The sequence below is a fragment of the Megascapheus bottae genome, unplaced genomic scaffold (genome assembly GCF_031878675.1).
Source record: "Megascapheus bottae isolate mThoBot1 unplaced genomic scaffold, mThoBot2.hap1 H_2, whole genome shotgun sequence".
Taxonomy (NCBI): domain Eukaryota; kingdom Metazoa; phylum Chordata; class Mammalia; order Rodentia; family Geomyidae; genus Megascapheus; species Megascapheus bottae.
In genome coordinates, this window is record NW_028327859.1 from 189521 (window position 1) to 213068 (window position 23548).

The 23548-nt window shown below is 38.7% G+C and overlaps 1 protein-coding gene across 1 annotated transcript in view; it reads right to left on the bottom strand.

Moving 5' to 3' along the window:
* Positions 1-22877, bottom strand: part of LOC150038947 (RRP15-like protein) — a 31327-nt gene extending 8450 nt beyond the window's left edge. The window contains exons 1-4 of the mRNA XM_090328177.1: positions 22718-22877; positions 13210-13481; positions 10630-10727; positions 7415-7601 (exon numbers count right to left, since the gene is read on the bottom strand). Of these exons, the coding sequence (XP_090184303.1) occupies positions 7415-7601; positions 10630-10727; positions 13210-13481; positions 22718-22862 (702 nt within the window). The 5' untranslated portion in view covers positions 22863-22877. The remainder of the gene's footprint in view (positions 1-7414; positions 7602-10629; positions 10728-13209; positions 13482-22717) is intronic.
* Between the last annotated feature and the right edge of the window lie 671 nt (positions 22878-23548).

Consider the following 23548-nt stretch of genomic DNA (forward strand, 5'->3'; position numbering starts at 1 on the left):
ATAAAAACAAAAATCCCTTTGACTAAGTCCAGGATCATTATGAGAGAATAAACTTATTCATTTATTAACTTTTTTTTGCCAGTCCTGGACTTGAGCTCAGGGCCTGAGCACTATCCTCGAACTTTCTCAAGGACAGAGCTCTACCACTTGAGCCTCAGCACCACTTCCGGCTTTTTTTCTATGTATGTGGTACTGAGGAATCGAACCTGGGTCTTTGTGCATGCTAGGCAAGCACTCTACCACTAGGAGAAACTCCTGGTCCTTATTTATTAACTTCTTAATCAAAACCTTCCTTAAACAAATGTAGGATATAAGGAATACATTGTAAATCCAAAGGCACCCTTCTTCAAGTTGGTATGTGCGCAATGTGATTGTATTTATTTGGCCTAAGGGAATGATCACATATTCTGAACTAGGAGTTGCCCCTCTCTCTGAAAATTAATTCTCTGAATCTAGACACTTTCAATTTAGTCATGGGCAAAACTCTAAAGTGTGTAATTTACCTTTCCAGATTTGGCAACTGGGCTGACGTCTCAAAGACACAAAGCAACAGCTCTGGCCAACTGGGAGTCTCATCCACAAGACATCCTCTGCTTCTGAGTCATCCTTGTCATTTCTCATGAGGTTCTGCAGCGGGCACTGTCTCCAAGTTTCTACTTTCAAACATGTTCCAACTGTCCTATTCCTGATCTGGGGCAAAGCTGTCTTGTTATCTGTACCTCCCAAACTATGAAGTTCACTTATTTACAATTCCCTATTCTTTCTTTCTTTTCTTTCTTTCTTTCGTTCGTTCATTCTTATTTTTTGCCATTCCTGGGGCTTAAACTCAGGGCCTGGGAACCGTCCTTGGACATTTTTTGCTCAAGGCCACTGCTCTACCACTTGGATAGCACCACTTCAGGCTTTTTCTGTGTATGTGGTACTGAGAACTCGAACCCAGGGCTTCATGCATACTGGTCAAGCACTCTACCATTAGACCACACTCCAGGCCCAATTTCTCATTTATTTTATGCGGAACATGCTAGTCTCAGATCAAGTCATTCTGAATCTCCACACTGAATTCTCAAGTTTGAGGGATTTTGTTTTCTGCTTTTCATCAATATCCCTCCCTCCATCCTAATGCCATTTTTGTTTTTAGAGATAGGACCTTGATGGTTGGCCTTGAACTTGATCCCCAGGCTTAGCCACTGTAATGCTGGGATGATGGGCATGTATTCCCTTCTTTCAATCCTTTCTTTTCCTTACAAACAGTCAAATCTCACCACCACACTAACCTGAAGAAATTGGCCCCTGCTAAAAACTAAATTCCAGATCTCTTAATAGAAGATCTGAGATTTAAATTTTGATCCCAATACTATGGACACATCTTTACATTGTATGATAAGCAACCTAAGAATTACAGGACACAGCACTGAGATTATCTTAAAATACAAAATATTTTTTTCCATGGCCAAACGTAACTATTTATTAGGCTTTTTTTTCTTATAAACATTCAATTTCTTTAAAAAAAAAAAAAAAAGGAAAAAAACTAGAATTTAAATACTTCCCAACCCATCACATACAAGTTTGTATACATTATTTACACCTTTCAAATAAAACATATTACAGATCTTCTGACATTCTGTCAATATCCTCTTTAAAATAATGATGCAATTAAACTTTCATTACTAACAACCTACATAGTTGAGGCACTGCTTACCATGCCCAAGTTACATTTCCAATCTCAGACCATTTGTCCCAAACACCAGGGCTGCATCTTGTTTCCGTGCAGGTTCTTCAATACCTCAACGCTAGGAAACCGCCCTTATGCGGTTTTCTGCTTTTGTCTTCAAAAATGATTTCTATTCAAGTGTTTTAGTACTTATTATACTCTTGTTCATAATTCATGCAACTCTAAGTAGCAAAAACATTTTATATAAATATCTTAAGCAGTCCTGGATTTTGGTGTCCACAGGGGTCTTGAAAAATCCTCCAGAGACTAAAAGACAACTGCATAAAGAACAACAACAACAACAACAACAACACACACACACACACACACACACACACACACACACAAAACAAAAACAGAAAACTGGAGTCTGTCTCATCACTGTCCTATTTGCTTTGTGACATGTTAAATTAATGCTAGGCTTCTTAGAAACACATCCCGCCTGAAAGTAATATTACCTACGAACATCACATTGAATTTTTCCCAACTAAGTCTAGCCAGATGTATACCTATAATCTCAGCTTCTCAAGAGGCATACATCAAAAAGATAGTTTGAAGCCAGGCTTGGTAAAAAGTTAGAAGATTCGTGGTTCATGCCTATAATCCTAACGACTCAGGAGGCTAAGATCTGAGGATCTCGGTTCAAAGCCAGCACCGGCACTAAAGAATGTGAAACTCTTATCTCCAATTAACCCAGTGGGGCTATGGCTCAGGGGTAGGACGGTAGCCTTGAGCTGAAGAGCTCAGGCCCAGAAGTCAAGCCATATCACTGACAAAAAAAAAAAAAAAAAGTTAGCAGACTCCCATCTCAATGAAAAGGCATGGTGATATGTATGTCAGCAATCCTGGCCACTCCAAAACTCTACTTGAAATAAAAAAAAATGGGGCGGAGGTGGGGAGTAGAAGAGAGCAGGAGGCAGTGTCTCAAATGATAGAATAACTGCCTAGGAAGTCTAAGGGTATAAGTTCAAACCTCAGTACTACATATGTACATACACATACACAAACAAAGGTCAGGATAACACAATTATGGCTTGGCTGACTAGTTTACTAATCAGTTAGAAAGGGTTGCCTTCCTTGTTCCTAAATGAACTACTTACTTGGTCGGTTTATTCACAATGTAGACCAAAACTCCATTTTGACATATAGTCCTTTACCAAAACTTTAGAGGCTAGAAAATTTTCTTTTCTTAGACCTTCTCTCTTGATCTATCAGTATCCCTTTACATAGCTCTACCTAAAAAAAATTAAATAAAATAGAGTAAGTTCCTAAGATTAATTTAGTAGGATTATAACAGGATATGATAGTGGAAAAGTAAATGAGCACTGTAGACAAGCAGACAATGGTAGTAAAACTGCATTCTGAAAACCTATACCTACAGAGAGCCCTGGAATGTGAGACATTGCAAAGCAGTAATCATTACTGCTGTGTGTACTGCCAAAGGTGGAATGTGTTCACATCTGACAAAGTCACATATATCCTCTACACCAATGACTGATATAACGTGGTTGCAGAAAAATTATACATTAAGTATATAACTGAAGAAATATCTCATTGCTGTAAATGACATATTACTTAGAAAAATAAGTGGCCTGAGCTGTAGTTGAAAGCTTTCTGATTTATATGTATTAACTGTTATCTCTTCTGAAATGGGCCCATCAAGTACCATTTTGTTTTACTTTGCAGTATTCAGGCTCAGCTCCAAGGAATAAAGTATAATTACTGACTCAACCATAATTTATCACTTTGACATCTTTTAAAATATTTCTAAGTCTTCTAAAAATCTTTCCCTAAAATGATTAAAAAGCTATTGGCTATTTTTCCTTTAAAAAGTTTTCTGAAACATAACTTTCCAAGTACTTTTGCTTCACCTTGTATATAACATGGTGCATAATAAAATTAGAAAATAAATAGATGAGAAATATCAGAGTATTATTCAAGCCAAAAAGATCTCACTAAAAATTCTTTCATAAAATCAATTCTAATTTTTTTAAAAAAAGCTATAAAATTATAAAAAAAAAATACCTAAGAAGGAATTTAACCAGAGGATCTACAAACTGTATAACACCAACAACAACAACAAAAAAAAAAAAAAATGAAGAGAGGGCCAGGAGTTTGGCATAGTGGTAGAGTGCTTGCCTAGCATGCATGAAGCCCTGGGTACCACATATACAGAAAAAGCTGGAAGTGATGCTGTGGCTGAGGAAAGCCCAAGGACAGTGCTCAGGCCTTGAGTTTAAGCCCTAGGACAGGCAAAAGAAAAAAAAAAAAAAAAAAAAAGAATCCAAAGACAAGAAAGCACCAAAAGCATCCACATTCATGGAATGATGGAATAGAAGATAATTATTAAAATACTGACTACTCAGACTGATTTACAGAACTGAAGCAACTGTTACCAAAATTCCAGTGACATTCTCTACAGAAATCTTAAAATCTGTTTGTGATCATCAAACCAAAGACCCCAAGCAGCCAAAGTAATCCTGAATAAAAAGAACAAAGGAGAAGTCATCACAACTTCATGTATATTACAAATTTACTACAAAGTCACAGTAATCAAAAGGTATAGCCCTGGCACTTATACAAAAATCAAGACAGTTTGTATGTTAAATTGTTTGGTTTTTGAAACAGGGTCTTTTTCCTATGTTGCCCAGGCTGGCCTCTTAAGTTTGTGAATTACCAGCCTGTATAATCACACCTGCCACCAACTCTGGTGTTTTGTTTTGTTTTGTTTTGAACTCTGGGCCTGAGTGTTGTCCTGAGCTGAGCTCTTCAACTTGAAGCTGGTACTCTACCACTTGAGGCACTTCCAGTTTTCTGGTGGTTTATTGGAGATAAGTGTCTCATAGATTTTCCTGCCTGGACTGGCTTTGAACTGTGACCCTCAGATCTAAGCCTCCTGAATAGTTAGGATTATAGATGTGAGCCCACCGGCGCCCATTACCACCAATTCATTTCTGGCCAAAGCACTGAGAATAAACACTGAAGGAAAGATAGCTTCTTTGTAACAGAAAAACAAAATATCTACTTGCATAACTCTCTTCTCTTATTGTATATAACTATCAACTTGAATCAAACATAAAGAAATGCAAAATTCCTAGAAGCCTGAGGAAATGTTTCAGAACAAAGATTTTTTTTTAGTAACACCTTAAAAGCATAGACAAAAGTAAAAATTAATTAATAGGATTATACCAATCCTTGACACAACAAAGGAAACAATAACAGAGTGAAAAAACAACTGACAGACTGGGGGGAAAAATATTTGTAAACTATTCACCTAACCAGAGACTGATAGATAAAGAAGCAAAAACTACAGTGAAAACAGGAAAAAAATAAAACCTATATTCTAATTTAAATAAGGACAAATGATCTAAATAGATATTTCTCAAAAGAAAATATGTAATTCACTAAGAGCTATGTGAATGTTCAAAATCATTACCAATCAGGGAAATATAAAGCAAAATCACATGAGTTATCATCTCACTCTAGTTAGAATGGCTATTGTTAAAAAAAAATGTAAAAAAGTTACAGTGAAAATTTGGAGAAAGTAGAACCTGCACACACTACTGGAAGGAATTAAATTGGTGCAGCCATTATGGAAACTTCAAAAATAAACAAATAGAACTCCTATATCATTAAGTCACTATACTACTTGGTATGTGTCTGAAGAAAAGGAAATCCATATGGATTCCATGTTTATTATAGCAAGATTGACAATAACCAAGTTAGGGGAAAAAATGCAATCTAAAACTTAATGAACAAAGAAAATGTAGTACATAAACACAATGAAATATTATTCAGTTGTTAAAAATGTGATTCTATGATTTGTAACAACATGATTAGGCTGGAGAGCATTATATTAAGTGAATTGAATTATAAAAGAAAAAGACCATGTGACCTTATCTATAAAGAGTTAATCTCACAGAAGTAGGGAACAAAATAGTGGTTGCAGGAGACTGGATAAAGGAGGGTAAAGCAATTTAGAGAGGATGCTAACAAAAATAGGTTATACAATATGGCAGTAATTTCCTTTCTTCAACTTAATTTTGCTACATCTTTTGTTTTCCTACAATTAACATCTGCTTCTTTTTCATTTACTAATTCCATGCACACCCAAGTCTTTCCAAACTTCTCAGAAGAACCTTCTCAGATTTTTTTTTCCTAATGGGCATGCTGTTCAATGTCATAATCCAGATTATATAAGAATAAAATTTTGGGGGCCAGGAGTTTGGCCTAGTGGTAGAGTGCTTGCCGTGCATGCGCGAAGACCCAGGTTCGATTCCTAGGTACTACATACATAGAAAAAAAGCTGGAAGTGGTGCTGAGGCTCAAGTGGTAGAGCTCTATCCTTGAGAAAGTCCAAGGACAGTGCTCAGAGGCCCTGAGCTGAACTCCAGGACTGGCAAAAAATAAAATAAAATAAAATAAAATTTTTCAAGTTGTTATGTAGTGTTGGTAGTGGAGTCTGAACACAGGGTCTCAAGCTCTTGGAAGTACGTCACTCTATGCTTGCCTAGCATTCAGGAAGACCTGGGTTGGATTCCTCAGTACCACACACATAGAAAAAAGCCAGAAATGGTACTGCGGCTCAAGTGGTAGAGCTCTAGCCTTGAGAAAGTCCAAGGACAGTGCTCAGGCCCTGAGTTCAAGCCCCAGGACTGGCAAAAAAAAAAAAAAAAAAAAAGGATGTTACTCTAGCATTGAGCTGTACCTTCACTCCATTTGGTTTTTGTTGTTGTTTAGTAGTTTTTTTGTTTGTTTTTTGTTTTTGCTTGTTAATTGGAGGTTTTATCTTCCTAAGCTGGCTTCAAAACCTTGATCCTCAGGTCTCAGCCTCTTCATTTATGTTTATAGCTTATTAAGAGAAAAGCCCCTGAATTTATTTTTTGTGAAATAAAAATCTCAAAGCAAAAATAAATGATTCTACAAAAAATTTCTTTGAAATCAACAGAAAAAAGAAAGTCTTAATTTTCATCTTTCCCATAGTTATTTCTTATCCAAATCTAAACCTTTGTTAAATAGTAAGAATGTTTCTGAATAACCAGAATACAACCTAAGACAATTTAATCATAAAGTATAAATCCCCAAATACTGTGTTCATGTGTTTTACAGCTACTTCTGATAGATGTCTTAAAACACTAAAACTAGTGAGAACCGCTGTACACATTTTGGGCTATTTTAACAAATTTAAATAGATTACAAAAATGAAGTATGCTCTTTCCCCTCAAAAGAGCCAAAGAAGCAGTTATTATGACTAAAATCATGACAAGCATTTATAATTATAATCACCCAATCACATGATCATCACCAATCCACTTCAATATAAAAATGATCATCTAGAGATACTTCCAAAGCTCTCACTCTTCTTCATTTCACATCATCACATTTACCTCGGTGGGTTAAATTCTCAGATGAAGCCGTTGTATTCACCCACCATTAGATTTTGGGTAAGAAAGATGTAAGCCCCAACTATAAATGACTTACATCACCTACTAGACTCCTGAACTCTAACAGCAGGGACATGATATCTACAGTTGGTTAACTTCCCTACTGAAGAAATCATGTGCTAAGGGCATGAAGCAATCTGAACAAAACAAATAAATAAATAAACAAACAAACCTACCTATATAGTAGACTTTTGTTCCATTTTAAAACTCTAGTTTAAGAACAAGAGGCTGTTGCACTGACTCCACATAAGGGTCTTACCTGTTTGGTTTTGGAATTTTTCTCATTTGTATTCCTCTCCGTTCCTCTCAAAACACTGATGAAATCCTTCTTGGAAACAGAAGATATCAGCTTAGCTTGCTTTCGAATAGAGCCCCCTGCTTCTTTTATCTTCTCATCCACGTTCTTTTGATGTTTCTGGACAGCATTGAATAGCTGCACCACACCTCTAAAGGATGCAATGTGACAGAAAACACTAGTTTATTAACAATCGCAATGAAAGACCTGAATGGTTTAAAAACAAATTTGAAAATGAACATTTCACTAAATAATTTTTGTGCAATTAGAACTAAGAATTACTTTTAATGTGAAGTCTTTTTCCCAAAGACAGAGGCACACAAGAGGAAGAAAGAGCCCAGGATTTACTGTTTTGTTGAATAAAGCCTTGGGCACTAGAAAAGATGAGCTGTATTATTTACTATAAGTAAGATATGGAACCAAGCCAGATGCCCCTAAGTAGATGAATGGATCAAGAAGATGTGGTACTTATACACAATGGAATTCTATGCTGCCATCAGAAAGAATGACATTGCCCCATTTGTAAGGAAATGGAAAGATTTGGAAAAAAACAAATGAAGTAAGCCAGACCCAAAGGAACATAGGCTCAATTGTTTCCCTCATTTGTAATAATTAGTACACATCTAGGACTTTCCTAGCAGAGGATTACAATAGTTCAGAGCCAATGTACCTAAGGTCATATAGGATGAGACTAAGTGAAATAAATTCCAGGATATGGAAACAAGAGGTTTACCTTGTGTGATTGTTGTTCTTAATGTACTGTTATTTCACTTTTCTTTTTTTGCCCTTACGGTTAATCTCATGTTGTTACTGCATCTGACTTTGTTACCTGGTATATTGTATACACATTTATTTATTTGAAGTAGGGAAGGGGGAAAAACAAGTTGATTGGAAGGGGAAGGAAATGGGTACAAAAACATAAGAGGAATCAATACGCGAGAAGTAATGCATCTATACTACCTGACGAATATAACTGTAACCCCTCTATAGATTATCCTGACAATAAAATTTAAAAAGAAAAGAGGGTCTGGAGTGTGGCCTAGGGGCAGAGTGCTTGCCTAGCATGCATAAATACCCAGTTCAATTCCTCAGTCTCATAGACATAGAAAAAGCCAGAAGTGATACTATGGCTTAAATGGTAGAGCTCTAGTCTTGAGAAAGGCCAAGGGTAGTGCTCAGACCCTGATCTCAAGACATTTATCTAATGTGCATGATACTCTGGATGCACCTCCAAAAACCATACTTTGCTTTTAAAGATTCTCAATTTAAAAACTTTGTCCCGGGGTCAGGAGTGTGGCCTAGTGGTGGAGTATTTGCATAGCATGTACAAAGACCCAGATTTGATTCCTTGGTACCACGTACACAGAAAAAGCCAGAAAGGATGCTGTGGCTCAAAGAGTAGAGCTCTATCCTTGAGAAAGCCCAAGGACAGTGTTCAGGCCCTGCCTGAGTTTAAGACCCAGGACTGGTCAAAAGCAAAACAAAACAAAACAAAAAAAAACCTTTGTCCTAGATAAGTTCATGCCAAGATGAATTCTGAAGACTAAGGGGCAAGGGGAGGCGCTCATGCCTCTAATGTCAGCTGTATGGGGTTTGGGGGGATAGGTAGGAATATCTTGGACTTAAGCACAACTCTAGCCAAACACAAAACTTTACCTGAAAAAAACTAAAAGCCGAACAGAACTGGATGTGTGGCTTTGGGATAGAGAACCTGCCCAGCAAGTAGGAGTAGAGGCTCCTGAGCACTTGAAATACAACTGGTCTGAATTATATGATATAAATGTAAAACACATGATGAAATTTCAAAGATTACATATAAAATTATATCTTACTGATAACTATTTGATATTACTTTTCAAATTTTTTGAATACATTCAATTAGATATTATTGAAATTAATGTTCTTTTACTTTTATTTTAAAATAAAGCTATGAGAAAATTTTAAATTATAGAAGTGGTTCACATATCTCTTCTAGATAGCATTAATTTATTAATCTCTTCCACCTCTAAAATTCTGTAATATCTGGATCCTTCCTAGAATAATTCTGAGTAGTGGCAATCTGTCATGGACCACATATCTTGTATATTCTTAGAGTTTCTCAAGAAGAGAAGGGGTTGTTCTTTATTAAGTGACTTTTCTGCCAAGATGCCATAGCTCTGGCAAAACATTATAAAACAAACATTCCCCAGTACACTGTGCCCCTAGGCATCAGTGTTGCCCTGTACCACAGAGATGACCAGCCTTTGCCACAAGTAATGAAGTCCCTTTATCTTGGACCCAGAAATCTCTTTATCTTCTATCTTCTCTTAAAATACTGTATTGTTAGCTCATAATAAAATGAATGTCCTTCAGCAGGGCCAAGACCACAATAAAAAAAAATGAAGTGCCTAGAAGATGTGAGGAGGCACTCCTCCTCTCATTCTCTTGTGCTAATGCCACAGTTCACTAACTCTCAAAGAAACCAAACTTACTGGGGAGAAATTAGGTGTCCCGTGATACTCAGTAAGTAGAAGTGCTAGGATTTCAAATATTTCAAGCAGTCTGGCCCTGTCATACATGCCTCTAAGCATCACACCAACCCTAGATGGATTAGAAAATAACCAAATTAATCTAAGTAACACCAACTATAACTGCTATACTTCTTAAGTAGCAGTTTCAATGTCATCTACTCTAGAAGCATTCCTGGCTCACCCTGTTGTATATTCACAGAACACAGAATATGTCCCTGTTCTCTGAGAGTCTGATGAGATGCATGGACCACCAGGCAGCTACAATAATTTACTTATCTTTGAATCCAGCAGCATCAAATAAATGTTGGTGCCAGTGATTTTTAAAAATAAAATTAAAAAGTAAAGGAATGAAGCTGTCATAATGTGTAACTTCTTATCCTATAAATAAATAGAAGATAGTGCCATAAATTCAGACAACCATGATTAGAGAAATGTTCTTGTGACTATTAAGACAAGATGACCTGAATAGGTTGATACCAAATACACACTGAGCACATTCTTGACTTACAAGATGGCCAGAATTTTTGACTGGATACAGGGTTCAACAGCAGACTTAGATATGTATCACTTAGGTCTGAGGAGGCAGTTTAGTGAGTCCAATCTGATGAAAAATCGATCACTATCAAAGCCGTCGTCTATTTATTTTATAAAGAGGAAAAACTCTCTTACCTCGTTGCAATTCTCTGAAGATTTCTTTCTGTTTCTTTGTCTTTGACAACATCTGGCTTCACTCTGCACATCATTTCCCACTCCTGCTTCTTATCGAGCTGTGTTATAAATATTGTTACGTAAAAGGATATTAGGCATTTTTAAAATTGCAGCAAACTTTGATATGATACTCTCTGAAAGGACAAAGGTAATAAATCATTCTGGCTTAGGTTGTCATGGGACTTTTTTTTACAAAAAGAAAACCTCACTTTTCGGGGTTCAGCTCAGAGAGCCTGTGGTTAGCACTCAGCCAGCCACATAAGAGGCATAAAGTGAGTTTCTGTCAGGATCACTGACAGCAGAAGTCTGGAGAGCTGCCAGCATGTTCAACCAGCACATAACATAGGGCACCAGACAGCCACACACCTGACCTGTCACCACCACAACCCCAGAAAGACACAGGCAAGACGCCAGGCTATCTGCTTTGACAACTCAAATTTAAGCACTCCTCTTTATTTTCAAGAAGTGACTTATCCACTGTGACTTCCTAAGACTGTATATTAGCTTTTAAAAGAACTGTGTCACACCCAGATATTCATACAGTGACCATTTTCCTCTGCACAAATTTATTTAAATCTACATCTCCTCTCATAGAACTTCTGACCAATATTCTTTCCAGTGGGCAAAAACAGAAAGGGAGCTGGAAAATAAGAAATCCCCATAGAATACAATGGAGTTCAGAATGGCCTCCAAGTAGTAGCCTGATTTGTTTGGTACATTGTTTAGGTCTGTCAAGCCAACATTTAAGCAAATGTCAAATACACTGATATAATAACTCATTACACCTTAGAAGCTAATAGACAGGAAAACCATCCATACCAGGATAGGTGGAGAAATGTCTCCTTTTATTTCTTCCTTTCTCTATTCATCTATTTCTCATTCTGTACTGATGAAAATATCTAACAGCAAAACATATCCCTGCATTCTCGATAAAGGTTAGCTTGATTCCTTCATAAAGAAAGAAATCAGAAATCTTAAAGATAATTGTATAATGCTGCATAAAAATACTTGTCACTGCTACTTGATGTTCCCAGTATAAATGATATGCTAGCACTAAGTTCTTTGATTTAAAGAAAAATTACCAATTCTTCCTGGCTTCAGATATTCTTGTCCCCACTAGAGTTTTAATTAAATTTTACATAATTAAATTTTCTGATATTTAAGGCCTCTTCTACCTTTATTCAGTTAATAAACAAATATTCAATTTTGGGGCTGAATGCTGAAGTTTTACAGATATTTATCTTAAAGTACAACGAGAATATAGAGTTAATAATACAATACACACTTTGTGCTATATTTCTAAGATGCTTAAAAATGTCCTCTTTGTAAGCGGAGCACAGTGGCTCACGCTGGTGGAGATCTAAGGATTGTGGTGCCCATGAGACTCTTATCCCCAATTACCACCAGAAAACAAGAAGTGGCAAGTGGCTCAAGGGTAGGGTGGTCATCTTGAGCTAAAGAGCTTAGGGACAATGCCCAGGCCCAGAGTTCAAGCCCCACAACTGGCCAGAAACAAAATAAAAAACAGCTCTACCTTTTTGAAGGCTTTTACATGGTGAAAACATCCATAGGGCCGGGAGTGTGGCCTACTGGTAGAGTGCTCGCCTAGTGTACACGAAGCTTGGGTTCAATTACCAGGTTCCACACACAAAGAAAAAGCTAGAAGTGGTGCTATGGCTCAAGTGGTAGAGCATTAGCCTTGAGAAAACTCAAGGACATTGCCCAAGCCCTGAGTTCAAGCCCCAAGACTATCAAAAAACAAACACAAACAGTAAAAACATTTGTTCTGAAACAAGATTAGCACAAGTAAATGAAAAGAAAGATATGTACACTCAAATTTTTTTGCCTTCATTGCTATTTGCACTTTATCAATAAGTACAATTATATAGTTACTTTTCTTCCTTGAGAAAAATCACTCTTTTCCTAGTAATCAAATATTTTAAGGGAGATATTCCGTCAAGGGATTTAAAATCGTAGTTTATTTTTACATCACAAAACAGAAAACATATCTCTCCCCCGTTTTGGGTTTCCATTAAGGAATTTTAATCTTAATGATGACTTAATGACAGGACAACAGATTTAACGAAAGGATGAGTTTATCCGACAGCAAAATGCTATTTTTTAGGACTGTAACCAACCTGATTTGAGTCATATATTTACATTATTTAAAAAAGGGTTTTCAGTTAAAATTAACTAAGGTACTTCTCATAATTCCAATGCTAGTGATGCCAACACATGGACAACTAAAATAATATATTGAGAGCTCAAAGTCCTTGCTCCAAGTATAATTAGTTGATTTGAGAAAGTTAAATTTCCTCAGAGTTTACATTTCTATTGCTCTGCTTAGATGACTACAAGGTAAGCAAGCTCAATGGAGTCATTCAGACTGGTTCTGAATGTAACCTTGGTTAGCCATCACCCACTCCCAACCCCACATAAAAAGCAGGGTTAAAATTGAAATGTCAGTGAAACACAGTAGGAACAAGAAGGGACAGATAAGAACTACAACAAGAAAACAAATGATAGCAGAAAAGGACACACCTGTTTTCTTTTCTCTAGTCTTTCTTGCTTTAACTTTTCTTTCTCCTTCTCTAGTTCTTTGTTTTTGATGAGAATGGTAGGCTTGCTTTTAGGAGTTTTCTTGTTAAGGATTTTAGCCATGGCATCCGCCCAGCCCATGTTAGTCTCATTACTGCATTCTGTAGCATTGTCCATTTCTTTGTCACAGGGCTCCGCATTATCCTCACTGTCAGCTTCTACTGCTTCTTCTTCAGACAACTGATCCACTTCCCATCCACAGCTTCCCTTGGAACCTAAGAGCAAAAACAAACTTCAGTTGCCTCTTGACCAGACCTCTGGTTCCCCTCTTGATGTTTACCCTGCCTCTCTTCCTATAAGGAGGTACTTTTCTGCAATAACTATGGGGAGCAATGTCACGCTGCCATCAGCCCCACACTAACCTGTCCACACTGACAGAGAGGTCTCTGATGGCTTCAAGACCCAGGACTCAGCAGCAGATACAAACACAACTGCAGTCAGGTTGGTGAGAATGCCACCACCATGGAACTCAGCAGGATGCAGACAAGTACACAGAACTGTGACATTAACCTACTTAATGAGACTAATGAACAAAAACCACACAAAATATTTACTATATTAGAAAAACAGTACACTACCTTCTCTAAGGAATCTGGCCTACATGTTTAAAATTCTGAATTTATGTAGAAAAAGAAACTAAAATCCACCTTCAGTGCCGGGAGTTTGGCCTAGTGGTAGAGTGCTTGCCTAGCATGCACGAGGACCCAGGTTCCATTCCTCCATACCACAGACACAGAAAAGGCCAGAAATGGTACTGTGGCTCAAGTAGTAGAGCTCTAGCCTTAAGAAAGCCCAAGGACAGTGCCCAGGCCCTGATTTCAAGGCCCAGAAGAGTGAAAATAAAAATGAAAAAAATAATAAACTCTAGCTTCATTTTGAAGAGTTTGAGCAAAGCACTATAAATGTTGGTCATTTTTTACTTCTTTGGGAAAAAATAATTTACTAATGATGTGCATAAGATAGCAAAAGACTCCACTTCTTCCTTGAAAATACAAATTTGTATGTGTACTGATGAACTGCATCAATGACAACAACTGAAGACTACAAGCCTGACACTGGCTCATCATTTAAGAGTCAAGTAGGGCGGGGAGTTTGGCCTAGTGGCAGAGCGCTTGTTTAGCATGCAGGAAAACCCGGGTTTGATTCCTTGGTACCACATACATAGAAAAAAGGCAGAAATGGTGCTGAGGCTCAAGTAGTAGAGCTTGAGAAAGTCCAAGGACAGTGCAAAAAAAAAAAAAAAAAGAGAGAGAGGGATAGCTGGGGTCAGCAGACTAGCAGAAACAGCAGTGTAGTTGGTAGCTCAGCCTGGAAACCAACTTGTGAGCAGCTGTGGCTTAGTAGCCAGCCTTTCTTCACGTCTGAAATAACTTGGCTACTTCCTTCCTTCCTTCCTCTACTGAAATCTAAAGTTCTTGTCAAGACAATAAAGAAGATTTAGGGTCATGGCACTTCCTTATCTGTTTTGCCAAGGAGCCAAGTTAACCAAATCTCCTTTCTCTGCCCTTCCCTACTGTTCACTCTTTAACTGGTATACTGTGACAAACAGCCAAGTCTGTTGGGAATCCCTGAGCTGAAACTTCTACCCTAAAACGCCAGTAATAAATACATTAAGTCCAGTGCTTAAAGTCAGCAGTACTACACAGAGGTTAATAACAAATGACTCCCAGAAACACTACTTTATCTAATAAGCGGGTATCAAAATATAAAGGAGCCCAATGACTCAAAAGTTTATGTGAATGAATTAAACTAAGTCTTTACCAGTTTGTGATAAAATATCAAAACTACAATAGTGACATCTAGTGTTTCATCCAGGTGTATTTACACACAAATCATAGCAGCAAATTTCAACTATACGGTTGTCAGCCAAAACACATTATCCTTACGTAAACTACTTCAAGTCACCTCTGAAACCTTACCTATTTTTCTTTAGTGAGCTTTACTCAATTTGTATTATAATATGCATCTGATGAAAACATAAGAAGTCTGAAACATCTGTAACATTACGTTATAGGCTGTGCACTCACCTTACCAATAAAAAAGAAAGTCCCAAAGAATTTGCAGCAGCCATAGTTTTTATTTTTAAAGAAGTTTCCAATCTGGCATTTGTTATATATGCAGATGATATTTTATACCGCTGGGTATACGACTGCTGGGTGCCAGCAGCTTGTACCTATAATCCTCACTACTCAGGAACCTGAGATCTGAGCACTGCAGTTCAAGGCCAGCCTGTTCTCTTTGATTTACAAAGTGGTAGTATATAGTATCCTAGAAGCATAGTTTTTTTTTTTCTTCCCTCCTTTCCCTTCCCCCTTCCCTTCCTTCCCTCCCTGCCTCCCTTCCTTCTATCCATCTTCTCTTTCTTTCTTTCTTTTTTCTTGGTGTAGGGATTAGGAGTCCATGAGACTCCTGGCTCCAAGTATCACCAAAAAACAGGAAGTAGAGCTGTGGCTCAAGTGGCAGAGCCATTGTCTTGAGCTCAGGGAAGCCAGTGCAGTGGGTGAGGGGGGGGGATGCGGGGTGCAGTGGGTGCGGGGGTGCCATGGCTCACTCCCATAATCCTAGCTACTCAGGAGGTTGAGATCTGAGGATCAAGGTTCAAAGCCAGCTCGGCAATACAATACAAAGCCAAAGAGTCAAAGCAGAGAGACTCTTATCTCCAATTAATCACTAGAAAACGGGAAGTGGGGCTGTGGTTCAAGGGCCTTGAGCTGAAGAGCTCAGGGACAGCACCTAGGCCCAGGGGTAGGGCAGTAGAGTTCAGCTGAAGAGCCCAGCGACAGTGCCCAGGCCCTGAGTTCAAGCACCATGGCCCCCCTCCCCACAAAAAAAGCTCAGGAATTAAAGCCCCGAATTAAAGCCTAGTACCCTACACCAAAAAGCAAAGCAAGAGCAAGTTATGAAAGATGGAAAGGGAGCAAGGCAAGGAATTAAGATTCTGTACTCCAAGCACACTGTGCAGAGCACTAGGTCACTGAGCCTAACCAGAAACATCCTAGATCTGAGTCAGAGATCTGTATGAAAACTGCTGCTCTACTTCTGGGCAGGAAAAAGTCAGCATGTCCAAAAGCACGGAGAATCTTAAAGATGAAGACATTCTTGTAAAATGGCAAAAAGTTGAGAACAGCTGAAATAGGAAGATTTGAGGACTGGATGGTAAGATGTGAGAATAAAACAGCAGGCTGGCAATCTCATAAAAATCTGACTTATGGGGCCAGGAGTTTGGCCTAGTGGTAGAATGCTTGCCTAGCATACACAAAGGCCCAAGTTCGATTCCTCAGTACCACATACATAGAAAAAAAAGCCAGAAATGGTGCTGAGGCTCAAGTGGTAGAGCTCTAGCCTTGACAAAGTCCCAGGACAGTGCTCAGGCTTTGAGCTCAAAACCCAGGACAGGCAAAAAAAAAAATCTGATTTATGGTCCAACAAATTAAATATTAACTCAAAAATTAAAACGAAGAGTTTAAATGTTCTACATTATAGGTATGTTCTTCCAAGGAAAGGTTCAACTGATCATTTTTTTTGTTTAGTTGTTCTCCTTCTATTACCTACTTTTAGGTTTATATCCTTTGAAGTTTCATTAGATGGTTTTCCTCTTAAAATACCACTTTGGAGCTTTCAGCTGCCTAACATTTAACTTACTTCACACCTTTGAACTTCACCATATACGAAGTGTAATCCCTCACATAAAGTTGACTAAGACCAGCTCAAAAGTCCTCTGGGCTCAATCTCAACTCCAAGCACTAACTAAGCTAAGTGATGTTTTTCAAGTTAGGTAATTCCTGGTGTTCATTTCTGCAAAAAATTATAAACTACCTGCCTCATCAAGTTTTCATGATCATGAAACGAGCTAATAAAGTTCTTAATGCCTAGCCATGGTAAACACTATTAAACTGTGGATTACACAGCACAAATACATGCACATGCAGACATAACACACTGAATTTTTACATGGCTGTGGTAGAAAAGGAGAAAGGAAACTGCCAATATCTGAAATATACACAATGTAATTAAGTTGAACAAGAAACTTTCTGTGACCAGTCATAGCAGAGTCAGATGTGGCATTCTGTCTTGTTTCCACTCTAAGACCAAGTTACCCAACCCCTCTGTGTCTCTCTGCTTCTTTATGACTGGAGTGGGGATAAAAGCTGTATCTACCTCACTCAGCTGTTTGGGTGATACATATAAATAGTACATGGCACATTTACTTAGGGCTTACTGAATAAATGATAATATTCAGAGGAAAGGTAAAGGTAAAAAAAAAGATAAGGAGATTCATCAATGCAGGGAATGTAAGTGCTTAAAGAAGGCCAAAAAAAAAAAAGGGCCGGGAGTTTGGCCTAGTGGTTAAAGTGCTTGCCTAGCATGCATGAAGACCTGGGTTCAATTCCTTGGTACCACATACATACAAAAAAAAAAAAAAAAGCCAGAAGTGGTGCTGAGGCTCAAGTGGTAGAGCTCTAGCCTTGAGAAAGTCCAAGGACAGCGCTCAGGACCTGAGCTCAAGCCCAGGACTGGCAAAAAAAAAAAAAAAAAAAGAATGCCAAAAATGGAAAAGAAATTCATTAAAATGGCCTAATTATGCCTCAGACCATGATTTCAGTCCAGGTGACTGCCATGTACATAAAATAACAAAATTAGGTGAGTTTAGAGCTAGCTAACAAAGCACTTTTATGCATTATCACTGTTCTATTTACATAGGACGACTGAAGCTCAGAACAGTTAAAAACATGCCCCAAATCATAAAGCTAATGGGGCAGAATGATAGAGCTGGTGGATGTCTGGGACACTTCAAGGCATGGAATCAAAGATTCAACTTAGACTAATAATGTGTACTGAACTAACGCAGTAGAAATTAACTACTTTAACAGAGAGTTGAGTGAAACTTGAATAAAGAGAAGGGATTTCTATTTGAGTCTCAGTGAAACAGCAGAGTCCATCCCTTGTCTTCATGCTGATTTTAACTTAAGCATGCACAAGCCCCCTCGTTTTCCTAAGCTCGGCAAAAGTACTACTCCCCAGGCTGATGTAAATCATGTTTTACTCAGGCTGCATAGACTTGCCTGCCAATTTCTACTAAATTTAGAATATTACAACTTGATGCTTTAATTTAAAAAAAAAAAAACACTACACTTTGAGGAAAAAAGATGAAGACATTCCAGTTTTCCATAATAACCAAAAATAAAAGGCAAGTGTCACCATGGGACAATGCTGTCAGATGTAATTACGAGAACTATCAGGATAGGCAAAAGCAGAGAGAGCCAGGAATCCATCTGCTTGTAAAGTCTGTCCTGTAAATTGCTAACCCATTCAAGTATGGCTATGATATACTTCCTTCCTTAGGCCTATCCGTTTGCTATTTTAAGTTACTTAAAGAGGCTATAAGCAATGGGCTGATGAAAAGCACATTTACCTGCTAGGTTATTAAACCTTAAATATGGCTTTGCATTTTGTCAAAAAAATGAAGGGCTTTCTCCTAGGACCTTCTAAATTGGATTGTTATCAAGTCCTGGCTAGAGTAGATGACCACTTTCCTCGCAGGTGAGCAGAACAATTCAGGCTTTTTTTTTTTTTTGGTCCAGAAAACCCTGCAATTACCATGCCTACCATTTTATAATTACCTGGGTAGTATCTATGGGATGGGGTCAACAGGATCAAGGCATTAGATAATCGCCACAAAGGCTTTTTTTTATCTGGGTTCATTTACTGAGCACAGAAGCTTCTTCCCCAGCCTATATCACCTTAAGAATGGAGTTTTTGTTCTGTCTAAATCTCCTTCAATGTACCAAGTCAATAAACATAAATAGTTCAAGGGTAACTTACAGGTTGAGTCTACCCTCTTCTCCAGATAGTATCAGCCATTGTGTTTATTTTTCACTTGAGGAAACTTACTGATTGTGGAGTTTTTGTTTGTATTTAAAAACAAAATTAAGAACCAAGTAGACACTACAACTCCAACCTTAAATTAATCATGTACTAAATCTAGGCAGTTCACAGGGAACACTGGTAAGGGATCATTCATTTATACTACCTGACACTCATCTACTACATTTCACCCTCTACATTATCCCTGTTTCATGATTCTTTCATGATCAAAGTTCAAATCCTACTCAAAAGTATTACAATTTGCCAAAAATTCAATGGGAGTCATTTTACCATCATTTAAGTTTATATTAATATGGACATGATCAAAATAATCATGATGAAAAAAAGCACTAGAGAAAGCGGCACTGACAGATCGGATGGAGGCAGTGAGGGGATGAATTTGTGCATGAAGATGATAGTGAAGGAGACACCACTGAAAGAAAGTCTTTTTTTTTTTAGTATACAATTTGCAGATAGCCTTGGAAAGCCAAGTTAGAAAAAGAAAATGCAGCCAGGCAGGGTAACTCACACCTGTACTCCTAGCTACTCAGGAGGCTGAGATCTGAGAATCAAGGTTCAAAGCCAGCCTGGACACAAAAGGACCTGAGACTCTTGTCTCCAATAAACCTCTAGAAAATGGGAAGTGGGGCTTGGCTCAAGGGTAGGGCAGTAGCTTTGAGCTAAAGAGCTCAGGAACAGTGTCCAGGCAGAGGTCAAGTCCCAGGACCCACAAAAATTAAAAAAAAAAAAAAAAGAGAGAGAACACCTAAAGTAGCCATGATACACTGAATGGCTGAGCATAAAACCCCAAGGAGGGATGCAAAGTAGAATTTTTCAGAAGATAATAAACTTTATTTTGAAGCAGAAAAAGTCACAAACGCAGCATAAAGAGGATTCTCATTCTGATGGCACATCTACAGCTTCTTTACAGCCCCAGGATTCTCTCCCCAATCCCCCCCTGCTTCCTAGTGAGTTCCTCTGTAGATACAAGCACTTTCTTTGCCTGGACAACCTCCTCTTGGATCTCCAGTAAGGATCCTCTATTCCTGAAACCAGCTGGAATACCAGGATCTAATTACCCCTAGATCCACCACCAGGCCCTCTTCCAGATGGAGGAGCTGGATGAAAACAACTACAGTGAAACCAAAAGAAGGGATCCTTAAGAGACACTGATGAGAGAGCATGTTACTAGCACAGCATAAGCAGGTACAGGATATGGGAGATAGCACACAGAGTTCAAGGAACCAGGAGCTCTGAGAACCGATCTGTATTTGCAAAATTACTCACATGGCAATGTTTATTTGGAAATACAGACAGGCTAGTGGAGTTGTGAAGCCTTCTCATTTTCCCTGTGTTCAGATATGCAGCTAAGGTCACCTTGTCTTTTCATTTCATCTTTCATACTGTCAATAGGTGCCCTCCTGATTCTATCCCAAGACACATTTTTAAGTTTTGTGCCTACTATTAGTAATATCATTATATAAAATGCCTGAAAGGGTACTACATAGTAAAAATCATAAAGTACTGTCTAGTGTGCCTAAACAAAAAATAAAAACACAACTTTCTCCTTTGTTAGATAAGTTTTACTCAAACACAAGTTATATTGCTGTTGGGCATGAGAATTTAATGTTAATACAATGCATTCTAATAAATAGAATACATTTAAATGATGAAGGTATGATGAATGAAAACAAAAAAAGATCCTGACCAAGACCTCATGGAAGCTAACATTGTATTTCTCCTGAAAGCATTAATTCTGTGTTAGTTAGGACTTTTATGGAGCATTACAGTAAATAGTGAAAGTCCATACATTCATAAACAGTTAAGCACTTACGGACTTTCGTGGCAATAACAGTCTTACATATCAATAATTAGAGTTGCTGTAACATAACAAAATTTAACTCTTCACAGAACTGAAATGAATAATTAGGTTTCCACATTTTACAGAAACTTCCTTAACTCATGATGTAAATGACCTAAGAGAATCTTGGAACCTAATCAGTAATTGTAATAATCCATTAACAGAAAAGAACTTTGAATTATAGAGAACTGGAACAGACAAATCCATTTTCCATCCAAATTTGTAAGCAGTATTGATACTTTGTTTCTATTCTGGACAAAATTGACCAGAAAGCTAAAAAAATTACCAGAAAGCTAGGCACCAGTGGCTCACATCTATAATCCAACCTACTCAGAAGGCTGAGATCTGAGAATGATGGTTTGAAGTCAGCCCATGAAGATTTTTAACTCCAACTAACCAACAAAAAGCCAAATGTAGAGCTGTGATCCAAGTGATAAAGTACTAGCCTTGAGCAAAAAGGCTCCCAGGCCCTGAGGTCAAGCCCCAGGACCTTCTTTACCAAAAAGAGAATCTAATTCCTGCTCAATGAATCATTTTTCATCTTTCCTTTAGTAAGGGAAGAGAACACTACCTGGGGTCTGCAATTGCATAGAGCAGTTTTTTCTTCATTCATTCTTTTTTTTGGGGGGGTGGGCCAGTCCTGGGCTTGAGCTCAGGGCTGAGCACTGTCCTTGGACTTTCTCAAGGCTAGAGCTCTACCACTTGAGCCTCAGCACCACTTCCAGCTTTTTTCTATGTATGTGGTGCCGAGGAATTGAACCCGGGTCTTCGTGCATGCTAGGCAAGCACTCTACCACTAGGCCAAACTCCCGGCCCCTCTTCATTCATTCTTTTGCTTAAATACCAGTGAAAAATCCAGTCTGCAAGAGACATGGGGAACATGGTACTTTGTATTTCTATGGAACTGATATTCCAGTCTGGAGAGACATAAAATACTTGCCCAATAGTTTTAAAAGGGGTTAAGAGTAAGGAATAGTGGGGTTAAAAAGTAAAAAAAAAAAAAAAAAAAAAGGAAAAGAGGCCAGGAGAGGAGTTAGGATACATTAGAAACATACATTAGAAAGGTAAGGGACAATTCTCTTTGAGACTGGTTGAGAAACTGACAAGTGTGCCAGATAGACATCCTAGGATGTGGGACAGTGAAGCCTGCAAGAATAGAAAACCTCAGCACAGGAGCACTCCGCGTCAAACCAAGAATATCAAATCCTTATGCAGACCAGGGAGTTGGGACTTATATTCTGAGATGGGAAGCCACTAGATCATCTTAAGCAAATAGTTAATATAATCAGGAAAAAGAACCACTCTTCCCTTTTTGTGGCTACCAACTGTTAACAAGGAGCAGAGGTCCTTGTAAACTAAAAAAAAAAAAAAAAAAAAGAAAAACCAGGTGCTAGGAATACAGGTCACTAAAGAGAAGCCAACGGCCAACACAATCAAAATATCTCCTTTCCCCTCATTATCAAGGGTCCCTGAGAGGATATTATCCAATATTATTCTTATTTATCCCATTTTCTCCACCCTCCTGACTCCCCAGCGCTATCATTCACCTGGTGAGCAGGACTGGTGAAGGATAGCAGGCATTTTTGTGGGTTTTTTTCCACTCTTTAGACCTTTCGCCGCTCGCTTCCACCTCCCAAGCCTTCTTCTCCCCACGCCCGGCGGGGATTACAGGCCGACGGCTGCCGCACAGGCCTCGGCCTCGCAAGCTCAGCCTCCGTAGGTTACCTTCGCTCCCGGAAACATCTTCCGCTTCACCTCCCAGCTCCGACACCGCGGCGCGGGCCAGCCTTCTCATTTTCTTCTTCTTCTTCAGGGCCCGTTTCAGTTTCTTCCCCGCACTTACACGTGAGTCTTGCACGGCCGCCGCCATGTTCCCCCTCACCGGAAGTGTCCCCGGAAAGTCGCCTCGGGGCGGCAACGAAAGGAACTTCCGCTCGTGGTTCCGGAAGAACAAGGTTCCGATCCTTAACGGCCCGGGCCCCCTAAGTCCCAGGGTTCGAGGCTATGGAGGTCGACGGAAAACCCTTGAGTGTCCTTATACGAAATCAGTTCCAGAAAAGTATTAGTGAATAGACAGCCTTAGCCCACTGCTCTGCCATCGCCCAGGTCCACCCACCCTGTTCCGACCCCACTGGCCTCCAATGCCTTCCTTTGGCCTCTCCCCCTGGGCTGCCTTAGTGAATGTGAGTCTGGAAAGTGCCACATGAGCCCCTGGATTGAGGCCTGCACTGCAGCTAGGAAACAGGAAAAAAAAAAAAATGCGTTCAGCATCGATGATTAGGCAGAAAAAACATCTTCTTTCCCCTCCAACCACCACTGATTCTCACAAAAGAACTTTTTTTTTTAAGCAAAGCGGCTACTTCTGATTTTCCTCTTAACAAAAATCATATTAAGTAAAATAAGCCAGACCCAAAGGAACATGGGCTCCATGGTTTCCCACGTTTGTGATCATTAGTACACATCTAGGACTCTCCTAGCAGAGAATTACAATAGCTCAAACTGATGTACATAAGGCCATATAGGATGAGACGAAATGAAGTCTAGGATATGGACACA